General features: G+C 36.7%; 1 protein-coding gene across 1 annotated transcript; it reads left to right on the top strand.

Moving 5' to 3' along the window:
- Positions 1-1,327: 1,327 nt before the first annotated feature.
- On the top strand, positions 1,328-14,612 carry MTBP (MDM2 binding protein; the record flags this gene model as incomplete). Its single annotated transcript, XM_010085650.1, has 9 exons — positions 1,328-1,462; positions 1,831-1,957; positions 3,357-3,512; positions 4,860-4,955; positions 8,300-8,566; positions 9,820-10,066; positions 11,195-11,308; positions 13,027-13,092; positions 14,577-14,612. Coding segments are annotated over 9 exons (1,244 nt in total), but the record flags the coding sequence as incomplete, so codon positions are not given.
- Positions 14,613-18,552: the final 3,940 nt, after the last annotated feature.

The raw sequence follows: 18,552 nt of genomic DNA, 5'->3' as shown, positions 1-18,552 counted from the left end.
CAAGGTGAGTTGATCACTTTGTGAAGAAAAAAGTGGAGATTTAAAACGTAACTTATTGTTAGTGTATCCATGATTGTACGTTAGATAATGACTTTTAAATATTGAGGAAAAGAGAACACTGAACTTAAAAAAAGTTGGTGGGTGTTTGTTACACTAATACTCTGAAAGTTTGAGCATAGTATTAGAATAATTCTGTGGTAATTAACTTTTTCTCTGCTTTGTTTTCTTGAATGTTTTTTTTCCCAAAAAAAACCCTTACTACTAGATGTGCGCCTTCTACAAAAATAAGAATTCTGGTTTGGGGTTTTTGGGGCTTTTTATTTTATTCTTTCTTGCAGAAGTCTTAAACAGCAGAGGAGAAGTATGCATTGGAGATTTGTTACGTTTATCATGATGCATCATTCATAATAATAACTGAAATGTCATCCTCTGTAGATTTTCATGACTTTGCAGAGAAGTACATTTGACTCTACTGATTTTTTTTCTAAGTCCATTGCTCAAAGAGACTCAATTAAAACAAAAAAGGCTTCTGAGAGATTGGCTAGATTATTGAAAATGGCATACTGTGAAGATAATTTAAGTGTATTATCATTAACAGAATACCAGCTTAAGGAAAATAAGATTTCTGCTAATAGTCTTGTCTTCCACCCCCCACTCCCATCAACTTGCAGCCATTCTCGGATTCCTGTCTGCTTGAACCCTGAGCTTGGGGCTGCCTCAGAGCTTGTGTTTTAGTTTGTTTTGAGTGGGTCACCCATTTCCATTAGGATGAAGACTGAATAGGAGCAGTTGGGATTTGCTATTCATCCTTAATCATATCAGAATTACCTGACCCTCGTTATTCTGACCAAAGAGACCAGAACAGCCTATCAATTATATTGGAGCCACACTCCTGCAACAGCGGAAAAAATAGATGGGTAGGAGGCTCTGCAGACTGGAGCTTTTCATATTTAGGATCAGCAAGTCCAGATGTTTGTCTCTGGGGGATTCAAACCTGGATGTGCTCAGAAATGCACATATACAGAAATAAAAGGACCATAAAAAGGTGATTTCACGTGTGATTTCAGCTATTCTCACTGCTAAAGTTTTTAACTTGTCTATGGAATAAACCACCGGTGCCTTAATTAAGGGTACAATAGTAAGTGTCAAGTTATCTTACTTGTGTGTTTTGGGGTGGGGAGTTTTTTGTTTGTTTGGTGTCAAGTTATCTTACTTGTGTGTTTTGGGCTGGTGAGTTTTTTGTTTGTTTGCTTTTTAGCAGGCTCCAGTTGTTCTTTGTTACTTAACAGGTGCAGTAGCTTTTCTTTCTTTCTCTTTCATTTTACAGAGAGAAAGGAATTGGCCGAGAGGCCTCCAGTTATTTCTACTAATGAGTTCAAAGCCTTGTTAGAACTTACAAGAGAGTGTTTTTTGGATCTGTGCGACACTAGTCTTCCTAAACCTGTTCTGCAGAAGGTTGCCAGTAAAACTAGGTCATGCACTGTGACATCAGGTAAGTATTGTTATTTAGAAAATATACTGCTTATTCTCTTTGGATTTTTTTTTCATATCTGTTGTCATTTTTTTAATAAGAGGGGAGTCTTTTACCAAAAGAGGGAAAAATGGAGGGAAAAGTAAAGCAGCTTTCCAGGCTTTTTTACAAACTGAAATTACCCTCACATTAACTATTTCCTTTCTTTTCCTTGACAAAAACATTATGAAGAAAACATTTTTGATCACGGCACCCAGCAGGTTTTCCTTATAGACTTTTATATATATGTATAAAGGAATATATGTACATACATATATATATTTAAAAAGGAGTTTATATGCGTATGTATTTCTTTAAAGAATTAAGGGTTATCCACCATATATTTCTTGCAGAATCTGATTTGAGGGAGCCAGATCCATTGGAGTGGCCAGAAAGACATGTTCTTCAGAATTTGGAAAACTTTGAAAAAAACAAACAAAAAAGGAGGTAATGGTTAAATGCTGGAGATTTTCTTTGTAGTGGCCATTGAACATCATTCTAGAGGAGCTGTGTGTGTTAATAGCCATTTTTTAAACTGTTTTCAAATATATTGATAATCTTTCAGAGGAAACATTGCTTAAGGCTAAAACTAAGTTTCTGTTAATTTCCAAAGGTGTATTTTCTTGATATTCAAAGTAGTATTGTTTTGATTTTTATTGGAAAAACACAGCTGAAAGTTAGCTAAAAGTAACATAGTTCCAAACCCAAATTAGTGAAAGGGTACTACTAGAAAATAGTCTCTATAGTAGAAGAACATACAAAAGTTATTTTTCCTCCCAACATACCCTGGGCCATAAATAATAAAGATAGTACAGAAGTTTTTGTCAGCATGTACAGTGTGTTTCTAATCTCCTCATATTTTCTAAATAGTCAGGACTTAGTATCAGGTCTCAAATAATTTCAAAGTAGAAGATGTTATTGTTTTTATGTTTGAAATTTATATTTAGTTTTTTTTTTCCTTCAGTGATGTTTAAGTGAAACCTGTAGACCTTTGTGTCACTTAATACAGCCTGTTGATTTCCATTTAGCTCTCACTTTTATATAAAACTTAATGATTTTTTTGCTGGGTCTTAACATTTTTGAGGACAGACCTTTAGAGCAAGGTCAACTGCCTTTTTCCTACTTGCTTCCATCCATCGCATTTCTGTCTTACGAATACCATAGCTGGCCATGGCCTAGATTGGAATTCGGCGTGTCAGAAATTCTCACATTAAAGCTCTGCTTTCTCATCAGTATTACTATTATTATTGGCTTTTGTTCCTCAAACAGGTAAAGTTCTTCCTTCTAATTAGCTTTTGAAAAGCTTCCTGAAGGACCTTTCTGTTTCATAGTCAGTTAATGTTTATTTCATTGTATTCTGAACTGGTTATCTTCCGCTTATCCTGAAGCAGTGCCCAGCATGTTGCAGAACAGCAGAAAAAAAGAGAACTTTCCTATACTTGATTGAGACACTGAAAAAAAAAATAGAGTGGGCAGTTGCATGCAAGAGTGACTTTATGGTTTCATTGTCTGTCTTTTTTTAATGGTAATTGATTTTTGATCTTACAGGTCCATAAATGGAAAAAAGGGATGAATAATGTTCTTCCCATGTTGTATTTCATAACTAAGCTACAAAATCTTGGAGAAATTACTTTCTTTAGTAGGAAGGTATAAAATTTGCGGCAAATATACTTTATCATGAACATTTGTATAAATGTTCTCAAAGAGCAACCTTGTTCATTTTACTTTGGAAATACATTTAATTGGTCCAGACTAGCAGTGATTTTTTTTCTTCTTAATCTAGTTTACTACATTGAAAAGAAAAAATTTCTTAGATTGGTCTTTTTTTTTCTTTTCCTTTTTTCAGAGTTTCTATGTTTGCACATTCATCTGAGCAATTGCTGGGGCATAAAGATAGCCAACGGGAGTCATTGACATTGCTCGATGCTAAGGAATTACTGAAATATTTCACACCAGAAGGGCTACCAGTTGGTGATCTTCAGCCACTACAAATTCCCAAACGGTATGAATCCAGCATATTGAAACCACTGAAGACCGTACTCAGAACTGATGTACGGGAATGTGAATAACAACCAAATGAGTCCATTACTGTAATGTGAGTCTGTCTCATAATACTTAGAGATCTTGGATATCTAAGGGAAATACAAAGCCAAAGTCAAGGTAGTAGAAAATAAAGCAGACTAATTGTTTTTGCTTGAAGGCTACAAGGTCTGCCAATGACTTACACTGTATGTATGTGTTCTGCTGTGTCTGAAAAGAAACCAGAAAACCTGTGAAAATCCATAGCTGGATTGTTGCTGGGAGATGGTGAGCCATTCCTTTTCTGACATACCAGGTTGCTCTTATTGTTGTGTCCAGCAGAACTCTGGACTCCTAGCTGCTCATTCCCCTAGCAGGCTCTCTGACTAGATTCTCTGGAATAATTAGCAGCTTTGCACAGTAAATGTTCAAGCACAGTGACTAGAGACCCAAAGGTTTTCCTGATCAACAGAAGGAAAAAAGATATTTTATGAGAGACTGTTGAATAAAGGAGTTTTCACTTGTTTTGCATGTTTGAGCTTAAACAGAGGTTTGATAGTTTAGAATTTTGGCTGAAATGACCGTCTGGCTAGATTCAGTATCGCATCTTTCCTAGATGTTTTTCCCAGATAATTTTTCCAGTGGTAATGGTGCAGAGACAATCTATGTGAACAAAACTTGAAGCAACGTGTAAGTTTCAGATACTGCTACATCTTGCCTTCATCTCTTCCCTTTTTTAGGGTATGGTAGGATCTGGCAGCAAACTCTGTCTTGTCTGTCTTGCTATGACTTATTCTGTTGAAGTATTTTCAAGTACATTTATATGATTTAGTTGCAGAGAGTTACTAGCTGGAATTCAACTATTACAGGAGACAAGTGGTTAGTTATGAAGGCTGGGAAAGGCGACTGTTAGGCAAGACAACCACTTGAAGCTAAAGGAAAGGAATTCACTGGTTATCACACTGGACTGAGAAATGGGAGGTCATTTCCCAGGTCCTCTCAGTTCATTCTACTACTCAGGTGCCCCATTGTGAAATGGGCTTATAGTTGCCTGGTTTTATTGGTAAATTATTTGGAGCAGTGACCTCTAAACTGGTTGAAATGTTGAAGAGCTGCTGCAATGAAAATAGCTCAGTAGGTATTAGTTAGTTGAACTTAAATTCTCACTTCAATAAAGATTTAATTTTCCTCTGGTGCTGTATCTCAGGGGCTTAGCTACAAGACACACTGTTTTGGTCTTCCTCTGTCAAGGCATTTCTTTTTAACTTCTGGAAGTATAATTTATCCTGATGGTAATTAGTTAAAATAGACCTGTATTTTTTCCTTTCAGTGAAAACGCATTCCTTTTAACACCAGAGCTTACTCCTCGGAAACTCAGACGTCTGCCTTTTGAAAAAGCAGCTGGATGCCATTATCATGGACTTGAGTAAGTTTCCTGGCTTCTTTTCCCAAAATTAGTTTTCAGGTTCTGGTCAAGGTATAATTAGAAATATTTCAAGCAACGTGAACATTAATTATGGAAAATTTTATGTATCCTTTTCCTTCATTGGAACAACTTTGCACATGCCACCTCTCCCTTTCTTACCTTTATTTTATACACTGTTTTAAATTACAACACTCCTGTCTTGATGATAATGTAAAAACATTTAGGTTTTGTTCCTAAGTTGTGCTGCTGTAGCTATTTTGAGTGTCTATGAAAATTTTAATTCAGAATTGGAAGTGGCAAGGGGAAGAGGGTTCAGTAGTACATACCAAGTCCCTGGAGCAGCACACAAGTGAACTACTGACGTAGTTTCTACTTTGATATTAAATTGTAGGCACTTTCAGACTAATAGTCATGAAGTTTATGAGACCTGCTGTGAAGCTATCTGTATGTTCAGGGAACTTGAAAACAACACCAGCAGCCAAGTGTTAGTGGTAAGAATTTTCAAAAGGAACGATGTGGGTAGTACTGTATTTAGTCCCAGACAGCCAGCATTAGTTATTTGTCAAAGTTTCAGATGGGCAAACATCATATAATGTAGCTGTATAAAAATTGTTTAGAAAAATATAAATATTGTAATTGAAGAGAAGAGGAGAAGGACATACACTAACACGAGAGTACATAATTCAGCATAACTTCTGTGTGGACAGACTGCTAGTCTTACCGCAGTATATATAAGAAATGCAGTGGACACCAATCATAGGCAGTTTGGTCTTCATGCAAATTTCTGCTGCCTCTTAAAATTGCCTTTTCAGATTATCTGAATATGACTAATGATACTGCTGGTATTTTTTTCCTATCAACTACACAAATAGTTTGGTTAAGCCTATGTTTAAGATCTGGTAAGTTTAGCCACGTTCTCTACGGAGGTGAAGCAGTCATTCTATCTGTTCAGCTCTCTATTTCTTCTCTTTTTCTAAGTGGTAACTCATGAACCTTATAGGCTTTTTAGATTTATAACAAAAGGCACAAAGAGACAGCTGGGTAGATACAAGAAATGCAGATTTGGCCTCCCAGGTGTGGGAAGAAAGCACTTGGCCATTGTCTGGTATGTGGTAGCTTTTTGACCTGCCTGACCTCAGCAGGTGTGCATGGGGATTCAAATTAGGCACAGCACAGCTTGTGCTGCCTCTTCCCATAGCAAGAGACAGAAAGAGACCACAGAGAGGCCTGGATATTGTGGGGTGGAGGAAGACCCCGGCATATTCATGTTTTGAGGGGAATGTGCTGGCACTAAGGGAGGGAAGCAGTAGAGTGAGATGGTAGAAAGTAGTGTGGAAGGGAGGAAGACAGAGCTGTATGACCAGGATATAGTGTAGCAAGAGTATTGTATGGTCTTTTGGAGCGGATGTATCTTGTACCATGCAGTTGTGATTGCAGTTTCCATCTGCATAGCTGCTGTAATAGTATTTGAAAGTAAAATGTTGTCAACAAAACCAGGAGTAGTGGATATGATTAAATCAAATTTCTGGTGTAATGAACCTGTGCCAAACACTTGGATCCTGTGTTGCAACAAGAAAGTAATTGCCATTAAAGCAGAGTGAGTAAAATGGCAATTTAATTTCTAAAGATAAAAACATTTTTATCTCTGTAGGGAATGTGATTACTCAGGGGACCGAGAATATAAATAAGGAAAATTAAATACCTTGAAATTTGTAAGTTAAGAGACCTTACTCTTATCAGATAATGAATTTATTTCTAATGGAAAGTGTTACTCAGCTGTAGAAATGAATTCAGTGATCTGTTATTAGAAAAGGGAATTTCTCCCTGAATATGAAAATACTCTGAAGAAAGTGGGAAAAATCAGATCTAACAAATTAACGTCATCGTTTTAAGAGCTAAAAGTAAAGAATATATCTAGAGTTCCTAAAAAGTAGGAAACATTAGTAAGTAGTTTGGAGGGTGGGCTGAGAGAGAGCTCACATTGTTCAAAATGCTTGTTGAGAAGAGGATGGAATAAGATTGGATAGTACTTTTGTCTTTCCCTGCAGTTGAGATAATGTAAGGTACTGGGTGATGAAACATTGGTCTCTTGCAAGGAGTCTTGACAATCATTTACACAAGAGAAAAGTTAGTTAAGATGCATTTTGTATTGCTGTAATCTCATGAGTGTGTTTCACTGAGTTAGCACTGTTCATTTGTTCTCTTTCAGCTCCACTGTATTTAATACAGTTTCTTCTTTTGATTTGGTTGATTAAACAACTTATTCCTTGTAATCAATGGGAAGACAGGAAGCTTGTGCTTGTTCAGTGACCCTTTTGTATGTTTAGCATTTAAAAAATGTGAATCTCTCACATAGCGGTGCTTATCTCAGACAAAGCTAAAGGTTGCATTTCCAGAGTGCAGTTAGCAAAGAGTCTAAACAGGATTTAAAACGCTTACCATGCCTTATCTTCTTCATACTTACACTCATTTTATACAATCTCACAGCAACCTAGTTTTTAGCACAACCTGGCTGGGATTCCTGAAGTACTCCGAACTTGCAAATCACACATATTGTACTTCGGGATGTTTTCTTCAGGCATTTCCTATGTGATTCTCTTATGGCACCTGCACTGAAGAAAACTTGGGTGGGTTGGTTGGTTTGGTTTGGCTGGGTTTTTTGACTAGGAAGGTTGTATTCTCCCAAGAAGAAGCAGAGGCGTATTGTGTGATCATAGTATCATATTAGAGTGTGTCATTTTATATATAATAACCTGATATTTTCTGTCTCAAAGTTCTGGTGGATGCTCACAAGGTCTGAAGATACTGTATCCATTATGGTGTGCTGGGTTCATCATATATTTGAGTTCAGAGCTATCCTCGTCGCTGTTCTATTGGAGTGTCACGTGGGTTAGCATGTTAACAAGGGTAACATCTGTTAGGTGTGGAGTGAATATGAAAAACAGTGAACTCTAAAATAGAGAGACTGATGAAATTAAGGTAACAGAGCTGACTGGCAGGAGCAAAATATCCATTGTCAGCATCGTAATCCATCACTTGTTGTTCAAGGAAAAAATTCTGCTAATGTCCAGGGAAATCTTATTTGTAAGACCACAGGGTAAGGACTTACAAATAGTAAATGTTTCAGCTTCTTTGCTGGAGTTAGACTTAAATATAGCTAAGCCCCTCAGGCACGTGTTAATTTAGTGGGCTGTTTAAGATACCTTTCAGAACAATACACCAGTCCAAACAAAAAAAATTTTGGAGATTATATGATAGGCAAAAGGAAGTTGTTGCGGGTTTTTTTCTGATTGTACTAAAGCAGAGACTTTCTCTCACAGATTTCTCACCAATTTAAATTTTAGATATTGTCTAGATAACAGAAGAGCCTTAGAGAGAGATGTGGGATATGCTGAACTTCAAACTCGTCTTATTCGCTACGAAACTCAGACTACTTGTACCAAAGAGTGCTGCCCTGTGCCAGTTGTTTTGAGCCCTCTCCCGTCTCCTGCAGTCTTGTCGGAGCCTGGAAGTGTGCCTGACGGAGAGTCTTTACAAAGCGAATTCAAAACAGAGGCGTCAGGGCTAAAACGCAGATCAAAAGACTTGGATTGCTTTTATCCCAAGAAAAGGTAATGCACTGAATAAAATAAACCTTCAGCATGAAATATTTCAGTAGTCTCTTGTGAAATGCATCTTTTCTTTCATCTCGAAATGTTTTTAGTGAAGCTATCTAGACAAATGTTCTAGTTGTTTAATCCTTTTCTGTAGGTCCTTTTTTTTCTCAAGTGTGATCTCTCATTGATAGCATTGGATTAATCAAAACCATGCAGCACAGGCACCTTTTATTTAAGAGATTTGGGGTTTTACTTTGCAAAATCTCAAGTGCCTTTGAAAAGATGACAGCCTCATCTAGGACCGAAACTGTCCATGCTGTTGCAGTTACAAATAAACAACTGAAGATTTAGAAAGCTAAGCACTGTACAAACAGAATAATTTAATTCCAAAGAGCTGCTGGTATGAGATGACCTACCAAAATTGAAATGTATTGTCAGCCGTGTTTATTAAAGTCCTATCTGGAAGTTTAGTTTTTAAGACTTTTGTATCTTGTCATCTTGATACTTTTGTATCTTGTCATCATTCTGAAGATGCAAACTCTTTGCATCAATAAAAAGTAACTGCTATGTAACACTACTTCTGAATTCACTTTTTACTGTAATACTTCTTCCTTCTTTCCAGTTTGATCCTATGCAATCTAATCACACTAAACCTGTAACAGAGGTATGGTTTTAGGAATATCCATATCTTTTGCAGCTCACTGAATACTTAGAGAAGATGTGGTTGTACTCATAAATTGGAGTTTCAGAATTACTAACACTCTTACAGTTGAAGGACCAAACATTACAATGTTCCAGTAGAATTGTAATGCCCAACTTCCCGTAGATAGAGATGAGTTGTGACATTCCTGCAGGGCCCAAAAAAATTAGGTAGTTTCAAAAAGTTCTTCTTGTCCTGAGACTAGAGGCCAGTAAATTCAGCTTCTTCCATCTGTCTAAAAGAAAGGTTCATATGCAAAACTACCCCTTCTTCCAAAGAGTTTCTCTTCATAGTTATCTCATTTCTTCAGTTTGTTTCTAGATGTTTTTAATCAGAGGTGCAATGGATCTAGGTATCAGAGACCAAATCAGTCACTACAGTGTTGTTCTAATATGACAGAAATTACGTAATAGAATCCTGTCTGCTGTTTTCAGATGCTGTTTATGAGAATGTACAGTACTTAATACTCTCAGCAGCAGCCTCTATAGCAGAAACAAAGGCACTGAAAGAGTCAGTAAAAAATCTGAAAGTTCTTTTTATCTTTTTTTTTTTTTTTTTTTCTTTCCAGGCTGACCAAATCTGAGAGCACAGATTCTCTCCTCTCTCAGGCAAGCGGAGGTAGTGGCAGTCACTATACAGTTGCTGTAACAAGGAAGCGATCTGAAAGATCAGTTTCTTTAGCTTCAATGCCATTGAAACAGGTCGGTCAGCCCCACAAAGTAAGCACTAAGGTTGGCTCAGCAAGTTGCATAAGTGCAAGTGAATCTGATACTTCAAAGCCAGCTAAGGAATCAAGATCCCAGAAGCATACAAGGGTAAAGGTCTATGTTGTTTGCATTGTGAAAAAGCATCTGCTTAACTGCTTGCCATTTGACTTGATTTTAAATTTTTTTTAACTCAAAGTGAACTGTCTTTGTCTCCATTTGTTGTTATTAAATTTCATTCTTTTCACTTGTGTAAGTGAATCCGGAAGGCACTGAGGAGAGTGCTGCAGAAGCAAGGAGTGAAAGAGTATGTAAGGAGTATCATGCCCAGGGAATTAAGGCTAAGAGAGATAACAACTAGGAATAAAAAAGGTGGGACTAGATATCAATGAATACAAGTTATGAAATGCAGAAAATTAATGTAAAACCTAAAAGCACCAAAGAAATATCTGTGCTGGAAGGGTAAAAGCCATTGTGGAAGAACAGACTACTAGGAGAATATAAAAATGTTGCAATAGTTACACAAGTCCAGTAATTGAGATAACATTTAAATACTTTGATGCGATAGTATTTAGTTAATAGCTGTATATATTAGGAATGTCACTTTTAAAATACAGTACACAAAACTGTTTCTGCCTAGGTGATACTAATTTTAAATTAATCTCAGGGTGCTTGAAAGGACTCTGCATGAATGTTGTTATCGTACTGTCAAAGACAAGTTGGGATAACCCAAGTAAGCGTAAATTGGTGAGACTCGTTCAGACCTACAGCAAAGTTTAAACATCTCTCATATAAAGAATGTCAGAGTAAATCTTCTAATTTGACAGTAGCACCTGATTTTTTTATTCTTTTTTAATATGGATGTGTTAAACAAGAGTATCAATATAAAGAAAAAGTTTTTTATACATATATCTACAGAGAAAGTATTTTGGAAAAGAAAAAACCCAAGCCGTTATAATTTCTTTTTCTGTCTTTCAAGCCCCATGTGAATATTCACTGATTCTTTACCTTGCTTTGACATGTAAACATTTCCTGAATTTTTGAGATGAAAGAAATGGAAATAGATTGTTAAATAACTCTGCCAGATTTGGTGAGTGGGTTCATAGCATTTGGCCAATGGATTAATGACACAGGCAAGATCAAAACTGATCAGATGTTTTATTTTTTTTTCTTCTTTTGGACAATTTTTCATGCTAATAATTGGGATGAATTTTTGAGTGTGTTTCTATTGTTTCCAAGATGCTAAAGGAGGTGGTCGCTAAGACTCTTCAAAACCATGGAATTTCAGAGGATCACAAGTGCTTTGCATCATGCAGCCAGCGTCTGTTTGAGATATCAAAGTTCTACTTAAAGGTAACTAGAAGACATGCTCTTAGAGTTGTTTCTTCTTAGTTAAGTGAATGTATTCCTGAATAAAAACTTGAGATGGACTGTGGGATATTCAGACTTGATTAAGGTGGTATTTCCGAGTGTTGTGTTAGTAGTGTGTAGAGTGTGTGGATAAACCCTTGGACTTGTCAAATGCAGAAGCTAGTTTCACAGTATATTTTGGTAGTTGTTTATTTGTTTTTAAACCTTATGAAGCAGTAGTCTTTATCTGAGATAACATGTTAGAGCAGTGATCTGTTAGGTAAGGTCATGTGTATACTATATTGCCTCTTCAGCTGTTTTAGCTGCCTCCTCTCCATAGCTGTGGCAGCTCAGCTTCTCCCTTAGAACAAGGCTATTGGCTGACTAGGCAGCTTAAAGAACTGACTCAGAAATTCTAGCTCCCTGACATGCTCACAGAAGTCCTGGTAAATCCATTGTAAATGTGCACAACTACCTAACACATACCAACTTGGCAGCACTGTGTAGGCATCAACCTCATTTTTGGGAGAAGATAAGAATTCTTTCCATAATACATAGGAGACTTTGTGAGTCAATGCTTGAGCCCATGTTACTTAGTCTTGGCATGAAGTCGAGTTAATTACAGTGCAGGCTGTTTAAAAGCTATTGCTCACGAGCTGAGCTGCTGTTTCTGATAATTTGTATGCATTTAGCCTACCAGTATTTGCAAACTCAGTTTACTCAACTTCAGTAAAGGTGATTTAAGCTAAGTGAAGTTGCAATTGAAGAGGGCTGAATGCTTACACAGACAATTAAGACATCTTGTTGACGAGCACCAACTTCTTAAATAATTAAAAAACAGTTGCACAGTCATTCTGTAAGAAGTCCCCACATCTCCCTGAAATAAGCCCTGAAGGAAGATCTTCTAATCCAAAATCAGAAGAAGCTGCATGTAGGGATGAGAGAATAGAGCAAATCAGAGGGGTTCACGGTTACATTCCAAGTAGAAGAGCAAAAGGAAGAGTATCACAGTGATGTTGTCCTTTGGAAAGCTGATCTAGAGAGAAGTGCAGCAGGATTTTGTTCTCCTGACATTCTTGCAGCCCCAAGTCTGTAGCGGCCCTTTGAATCCTTTTCTGTGCTGTGTGCTTTAGAAGCATATCATAGGTATCATTTTCCCTTGGAGACAAGTAGTAAATGAATTTTCTTAGTTTTCCTTTCTCTTTAGGCGAAGTTATGCACTTCCTTTGTTTAAGGTTTAGGTTGGGCTAATTGGACTGCAAAACAGAAACCATTCCAGGTTTTTCCTTTCTTGTACTGATTTTCTTTCTCCATTGTCCTCTTACCTGTTCTTTGTCAGAACTCTGTATTGCAGTCTAAGCATACAGTTGATTTACATGTTTATATAGAAATAAGATTTCAGTCAAGACTGTAAGAACTTTGAATATCATTTAAGAAAAAAAAAAACATTTCTGGAAGTGTGCAGGAGGTTAGAAGTGTGGCTCAATTGCACATGTAAGTACTAGGTTTGGATTGCTGTATGGAAAGCTGCAGCCTATTGGAATGGATTTAGATTGTTTCAGGTTTTTTTTAAAAAAGTGAAGTCAAATAATTCTTCTGTGGTTCTGAACAAGGTGATAAAAGGGTAATTCCCCCCCCCCAAAAAAAAATTAGGCTTCTTATAATCCAAATTAGAGAGATCATATGAGTTTTCTAATCTCTGTACTTTTTTTTGTATTTAGGATCTTAAAACTTCTAGAGGACTTCTCGATGAAATGAAGAAAACAGCAAATAACAATGCTAAGCAGGTGAGACTATTTGTTTATTTGTTCCTGTAACTAGCCAAGGCTAAGTGTAGCTGCAGCAGTGTGGCTGTAGGATGGTTTAGACACAGCTTTGAGATGAAGAGACGCATTCCTTTGGCAGTGGGTCTTCTTTCACTCTCTGATCTCACCAAAACTTTCTCTCAGTCAGTAGTCCCATGGCAAAATTTCCAGTTGCATATAGTCAGGTTTTAGATGGTACTCCAGTTACAGCTGCCAATGTGATGCACCACAGTGAGAAATGGAAATGAAGGCAATAAATGTTTCCACATCACTGGGAAAAAGAAAAGGAGAGATGAGACTTTTCTTCATTTGAAAGAAGCCTGGATCATTAGGGAATTCTTCTTTCTCTGTGTTGAAGGAAATAACATTTCATTTCAAAGGTTAGGAAACAATGAAGGGTTTTATAAAAGGAAATACATTTCTTAAAAGAAGTAATGAAAATTAGTAATTTTAATCTCGGGAATAACTGTAAGCACAAGGGATATCACATGAGCTTATTTGTGTGTAAGGTGGGACTTATGTGAGCAGTAGCACAGAGCAAATGACAGGAGTAAATACTTCTGTCCTCAAGAAATTAAGTAACTGATTAAATTATGAAAAACATGCTGAAAAAATTCCATTATTTAAAAAAAAAATCATGCATATTTACAGTACAGTTTTCAAAATCATAAATTAAATGGAAGGATGGATTAAATAAGAAAACCCAAACACGTAAGGAAAACTTCTAGATCCCCACAGAATTTATTCTATCAGAGCAGTATTTATTGTGTTCTGTACTGTGTTCCCTTGTGACTTGCTCCCTACAGATCACAAGGTTTCAAAAAAACTACACGGGTTGTGATGTTTGGTGTTGAACTGGGATATTGTGCTGCTCCACTGCTTCTCACCAGCATCTTTGGGGAGTCCAGTTGGTAGTTTTATGTAGGTTTGCTGTTGGCAAGAGCGGCATTAAAATTGGGCATCTCTTAAGCTGGCCACCTCTCCCTGTATTAGAGAATACTTTGAAACTACCTTATAAAAATTATAATTGCCCAGGACTAGTCAGTTGTCTGAACAACCACCCTGTTTGGGAAACAATGATGCTAATGGTGGCAAATACAGCAGCGTACAAATGATTCTTTATCCTTTCTTTTACAGCTTTAGGAATTTGTTGTGCTGGAACCACTAGCTGTTTAGCATTGTGCGTGGAGAGAGTGGGGTGAAGTAGATCAATTCAGGGGATCTAAAAATGTCTTTTTCTAAAGACAAGGCGTTCTGTAAAATTAAATACAATTCTGGCGTAATGCTGTATCCACAGTTTATTAACAACTCTTTCTCCTTATGGATGGCTTGCTTTTAAAGACTATTTAGTAAACACCACACAGGCGGTGATAAAGAAAGAATTGATAAAATGTGTGAGATGCTCTTAAGTTGCTTTCAAGAACTGGAGTTATGTCAATAACTTGTTTTCTCATTTGTTTTACCAGGTGATCGAATGGGTTTTGGAGAAGACTGGCAAGTAGGGGTACTGAATGGATGCTATTCACACCTTCCTAAAAACAGTGGAGACAGAGCACTTCCGATTGTAAGAAAAGCATTATACTGCCTAACACACACACACACATATCTCCACACGAGAAGGACTTTGGTCAGTGTAGGGGTACTGAATGGATGCTATTCACACCTTCCTAAAAACAGTGGAGACAGAGCACTTCCGATTGTAAGAAAAGCATTATACTGCCTAACTCCACACGAGAAGGACTGTGGTCAGTGTAATTATATAGCCTCAATTCTCAGGCGCAGTAGCATGTTTGGAAACTTTTTATACTGAAAGTTTTAAATTTTTAAAAAATTCAAATGGAAAAGTTTGTATTTTATATGCGTATTTATTATGTTTCATTGTTAAAATGAATATAGCTTACCTTGGTTTGATAAAGCTTTGTATGTTTGTCAACCAGGGTATTTGTTTTTTATGTGAATAAAAACCCTACCAGACTTAATTTTAATAACAAAATGACTTTGTTTTACCTTTTTGCTTGAAGGCCTCTATTCTGTTTATTACTACTTGCTGTTGTATAAGCAGCTGTTTACAGCGTCGACCGTTGACATTTATAGAATTACTAAGAACAGTTCCTGTTGTGCAGGTGAAAGCAAACATAATTAGAATTCAAGTCACAATTATCTCTGTGTTGTAGTATAAGGAATAAAAAAAAAAAAGCACGTCTTTCGAAACTTGATGCAAGGTCCCGTTAAAGAAAGGATCGTTGTTTTACAAGCTGAATTTCCAGTATCATTTCATGTGCACTCTTTGTAACACTCCTTCGAGACAATTCATAGCAGAGTTCTGAGATTGCTTTCAATGGCAGAGGAGAAAATCAGAATGATAGCAGTAATGATAATTGTGAGAGCTGTGGAAGAGCTGGCATGCTCTGATGAAATGCAATGGAAAGAATAATTTCTACCTGAGTTACAAGCACAGTAAAATGCTAAATTCGGCCTCAGTTTGCTTAAGCCTCAGGCACGTACCTGGCTTGTACTGGTGTAATTATCTAAGTTAGTATTACATTGAGATGAGGAGTTCCTACCAAAACAAATGTGTTTTACAGCTTTTCAGTGTAAGGATTTCCTATTCGCCATATAACATGATTAGAATTGATAGGGATGCAGTGTTATTGTTTGCTATGTTCTCCTGGAAGGAGAATGGATAAAGCAATTCTAATATGAATTAAATTTAAAATGATGAAAAACTAATTGAACTAAGCCATGTGTAGGTTAGACTTAATACTGTAAAACCCACTCATTCTCTAAGGAGCCTTCCTGATTTCGTGACATTATTCTTTGCTTAATTCTGGTTTTTTGTAAAGCAAAGCCCTAAGGAGGTTTTTTATGTCCGACAGGATCTTGCATTTAACTCCCCTGTTCCTTTGTTCCAATCTGTATTGTTCTCCTGAACTCTGCAAGACCTTTCATATGTGGGTGTGTACTCGTTTGAACTGTGCTCTGAGCAGTAAGAGGAGAGCTGGGCACCTGCTTTACTGGGACAACGGGCTCTAGTGAGTGCAGTGTGTCTTAGCCCAGGACAAACACAGCTACTTTGGAGTGGGAATGCATTTGTCTGCAAAATGCCACGCATTCATCGTGTCCAGGTTAATAACTTCAAGGGTTTTACCGATTTTACTGAAATAGAAACAAAATGAATGCAGATAATTAAGTAATTATTTAATGTGTGCATGCACAAAATTGCTCCAATGCATTAATTGCTCTGTATGGCTCACATTTCTTTGCGTTCAAGACAAATTGTTTCTTCATGTAATTACACGAATACTCTTGCAGCCAAACACTTTAAAATATGCGAATGCTTACAATTCTAATGAGTTAAATTTAAAATTCTTTGCCCATAAACAAGCATTTAATCAAGATATTAATCTTCCTTAACATCCAATATTGAATCAAGTCTCAATTTCCAAATCGAGAGAGAAAAGCCTCAAGTTATAATCTCTTCTATTCAGCCTGAATACTGATACTATTGGCCAAATAATAAAGCAAATCGCTGAAAGTTACCTTTCCTACTTAATTTTGGTGGGTTTATATACTTGTAATTACAAAAAAATTGTAGTTAATAAATTATGCATAAGTTGATAAGCAAAAGTACAGAAGCTACATTTTATAAAATACTTGAGACTAGCTGCCGTGAGCAAAGAAAATCTGTTTCAGGAAAGTCATTAACACTCTTCAACTGGCCTTCTTGATGAAAAACTATTGGCATGTATCTGCAGGAGGGCTTCTATAAAAAGGTGCTTTTTAAAAATGTGTTTTTATTATTTTCTCATTCCTCCCTTACGTCTCTATGGTGTGCACAGTGGGCCCTGGATTTAGATACTAACTGTCTTACTTCATGAGCAAGCAGAACCCGATGGTTATTGTTTTAATTAATTCTGTAGACTCAAAGGCTGGCCTGAAATAATCATCAGGAAAGCAGTTAGGGAAACATAAGCATTTTGATGTGTTGTTTGTTGTTTCCCAGTACTGAGCTAATACAGTGCTGCCCATGTGTTATTTGCAGTTTGTTTGTGTCTTGGGTTTTTTTGGGGTAAGTGAGAGCCAGTTTATTATCATGGCTTAATAACACTGTGCCCCATTGGAGCTGTGATAACTGTCCTTGTGTATGTTCTTAACCTACAAAAAAAGCATGCAAAATAATTGGACCTAACAGTGCTAAACCAAACTATCTTACCTCTGCCGTAGTTCAAAAACCCCACAGTAAGAGTTCTGACAGCTCAGCTAACACATTGTAACTTACGTGATACAGAACATAACATCACTCTTTGCTTCTGAGCTTCAAATTATTTTCTTTTGTGGCTGGTGAACCCGAAATCCAGTCTGCCTTAAGCATAGAAGGTTTGGGTGCTTGCTGTCATGTTTTTGCAAGTCTGGATAGAAGTCGTATTCACCAATATACGTTTATGGTCTACCCATAAGCCATGTTATGCCCTCATACAAGAGTGGGTAAGTTAATGCTGGTTGTGATTACTTGGTGAGATGATTATTCTAGCATTACAGTAATTGCATGATGAATATCACTGGGCTACAACCGAACTTGGGTACAAATGCTTTTCCGAATTCACAAACTCCAGTTCTCCCTTGGGATTTGTTTTCTATGCCTCTAATCATTTACACAAGCACAGAAATTCTGACAAAGGAAATAAATTGAAAAACTAATTCTGTGTGGAAAAACTAGCTGATATGTTCACAAGAGGTTGTAATCTTTGTTACATAAATATGTAGTGTTTTTCCCCTCATGCTTTTAAACTAAACTTTGGCCTTGGTTCATCTAGGGGTTCACTTGTATCACATAGGCTGAGTTTCTTACTATTAATATCTGCTCTTTAAAATCAAGTTCACCACTGAATTCAAAAGTGTTCTTTTTAGATACAGTTCCCAATTACTTTATAGTAATAGTCTATATAGTAATAGTGTGTGTATATGCATAGTAAACAACCCCAGTAAACAGCTGGTCTCTTTAAACAGCTAGTTATAAACCTGGCAGTTTACATGAAAAGTGAGATAAATTTACAAATCAATGATACTATAACAGTCTGGAGCACATCGTTTGTTTAGGCTCTGATTCTGCTTCCGTGGAAATCGCTTTATAGTAATAGTCTATATAGTAATAGTGTGTGTATATGCATAGTAAACAACCCCAGTAAACAGCTGGTCTCTTTAAACAGCTAGTTATAAACCTGGCAGTTTACATGAAAAGTGAGATAAATTTACAAATCAATGATACTATAACAGTCTGGAGCACATCGTTTGTTTAGGCTCTGATTCTGCTTCCGTGGAAATCGAAGTAGCACAAAGTGAGATAAATTTACAAATCAATGATAGTATAACAGTCTGGAGCACATCATTTGTTTAGACTCTGATTCTGCTTCCGTGGAAATCAAAGTAGCACCAGTTAACTTT

The sequence above is a fragment of the Pterocles gutturalis genome, unplaced genomic scaffold (assembly GCF_000699245.1).
Source record: "Pterocles gutturalis isolate BGI_N339 unplaced genomic scaffold, ASM69924v1 scaffold16665, whole genome shotgun sequence".
Classification (NCBI taxonomy): domain Eukaryota; kingdom Metazoa; phylum Chordata; class Aves; order Pterocliformes; family Pteroclidae; genus Pterocles; species Pterocles gutturalis.
Note: the sequence above shows the minus strand (reverse complement) of the source record. Positions and strands in the feature narration are given on the sequence as shown.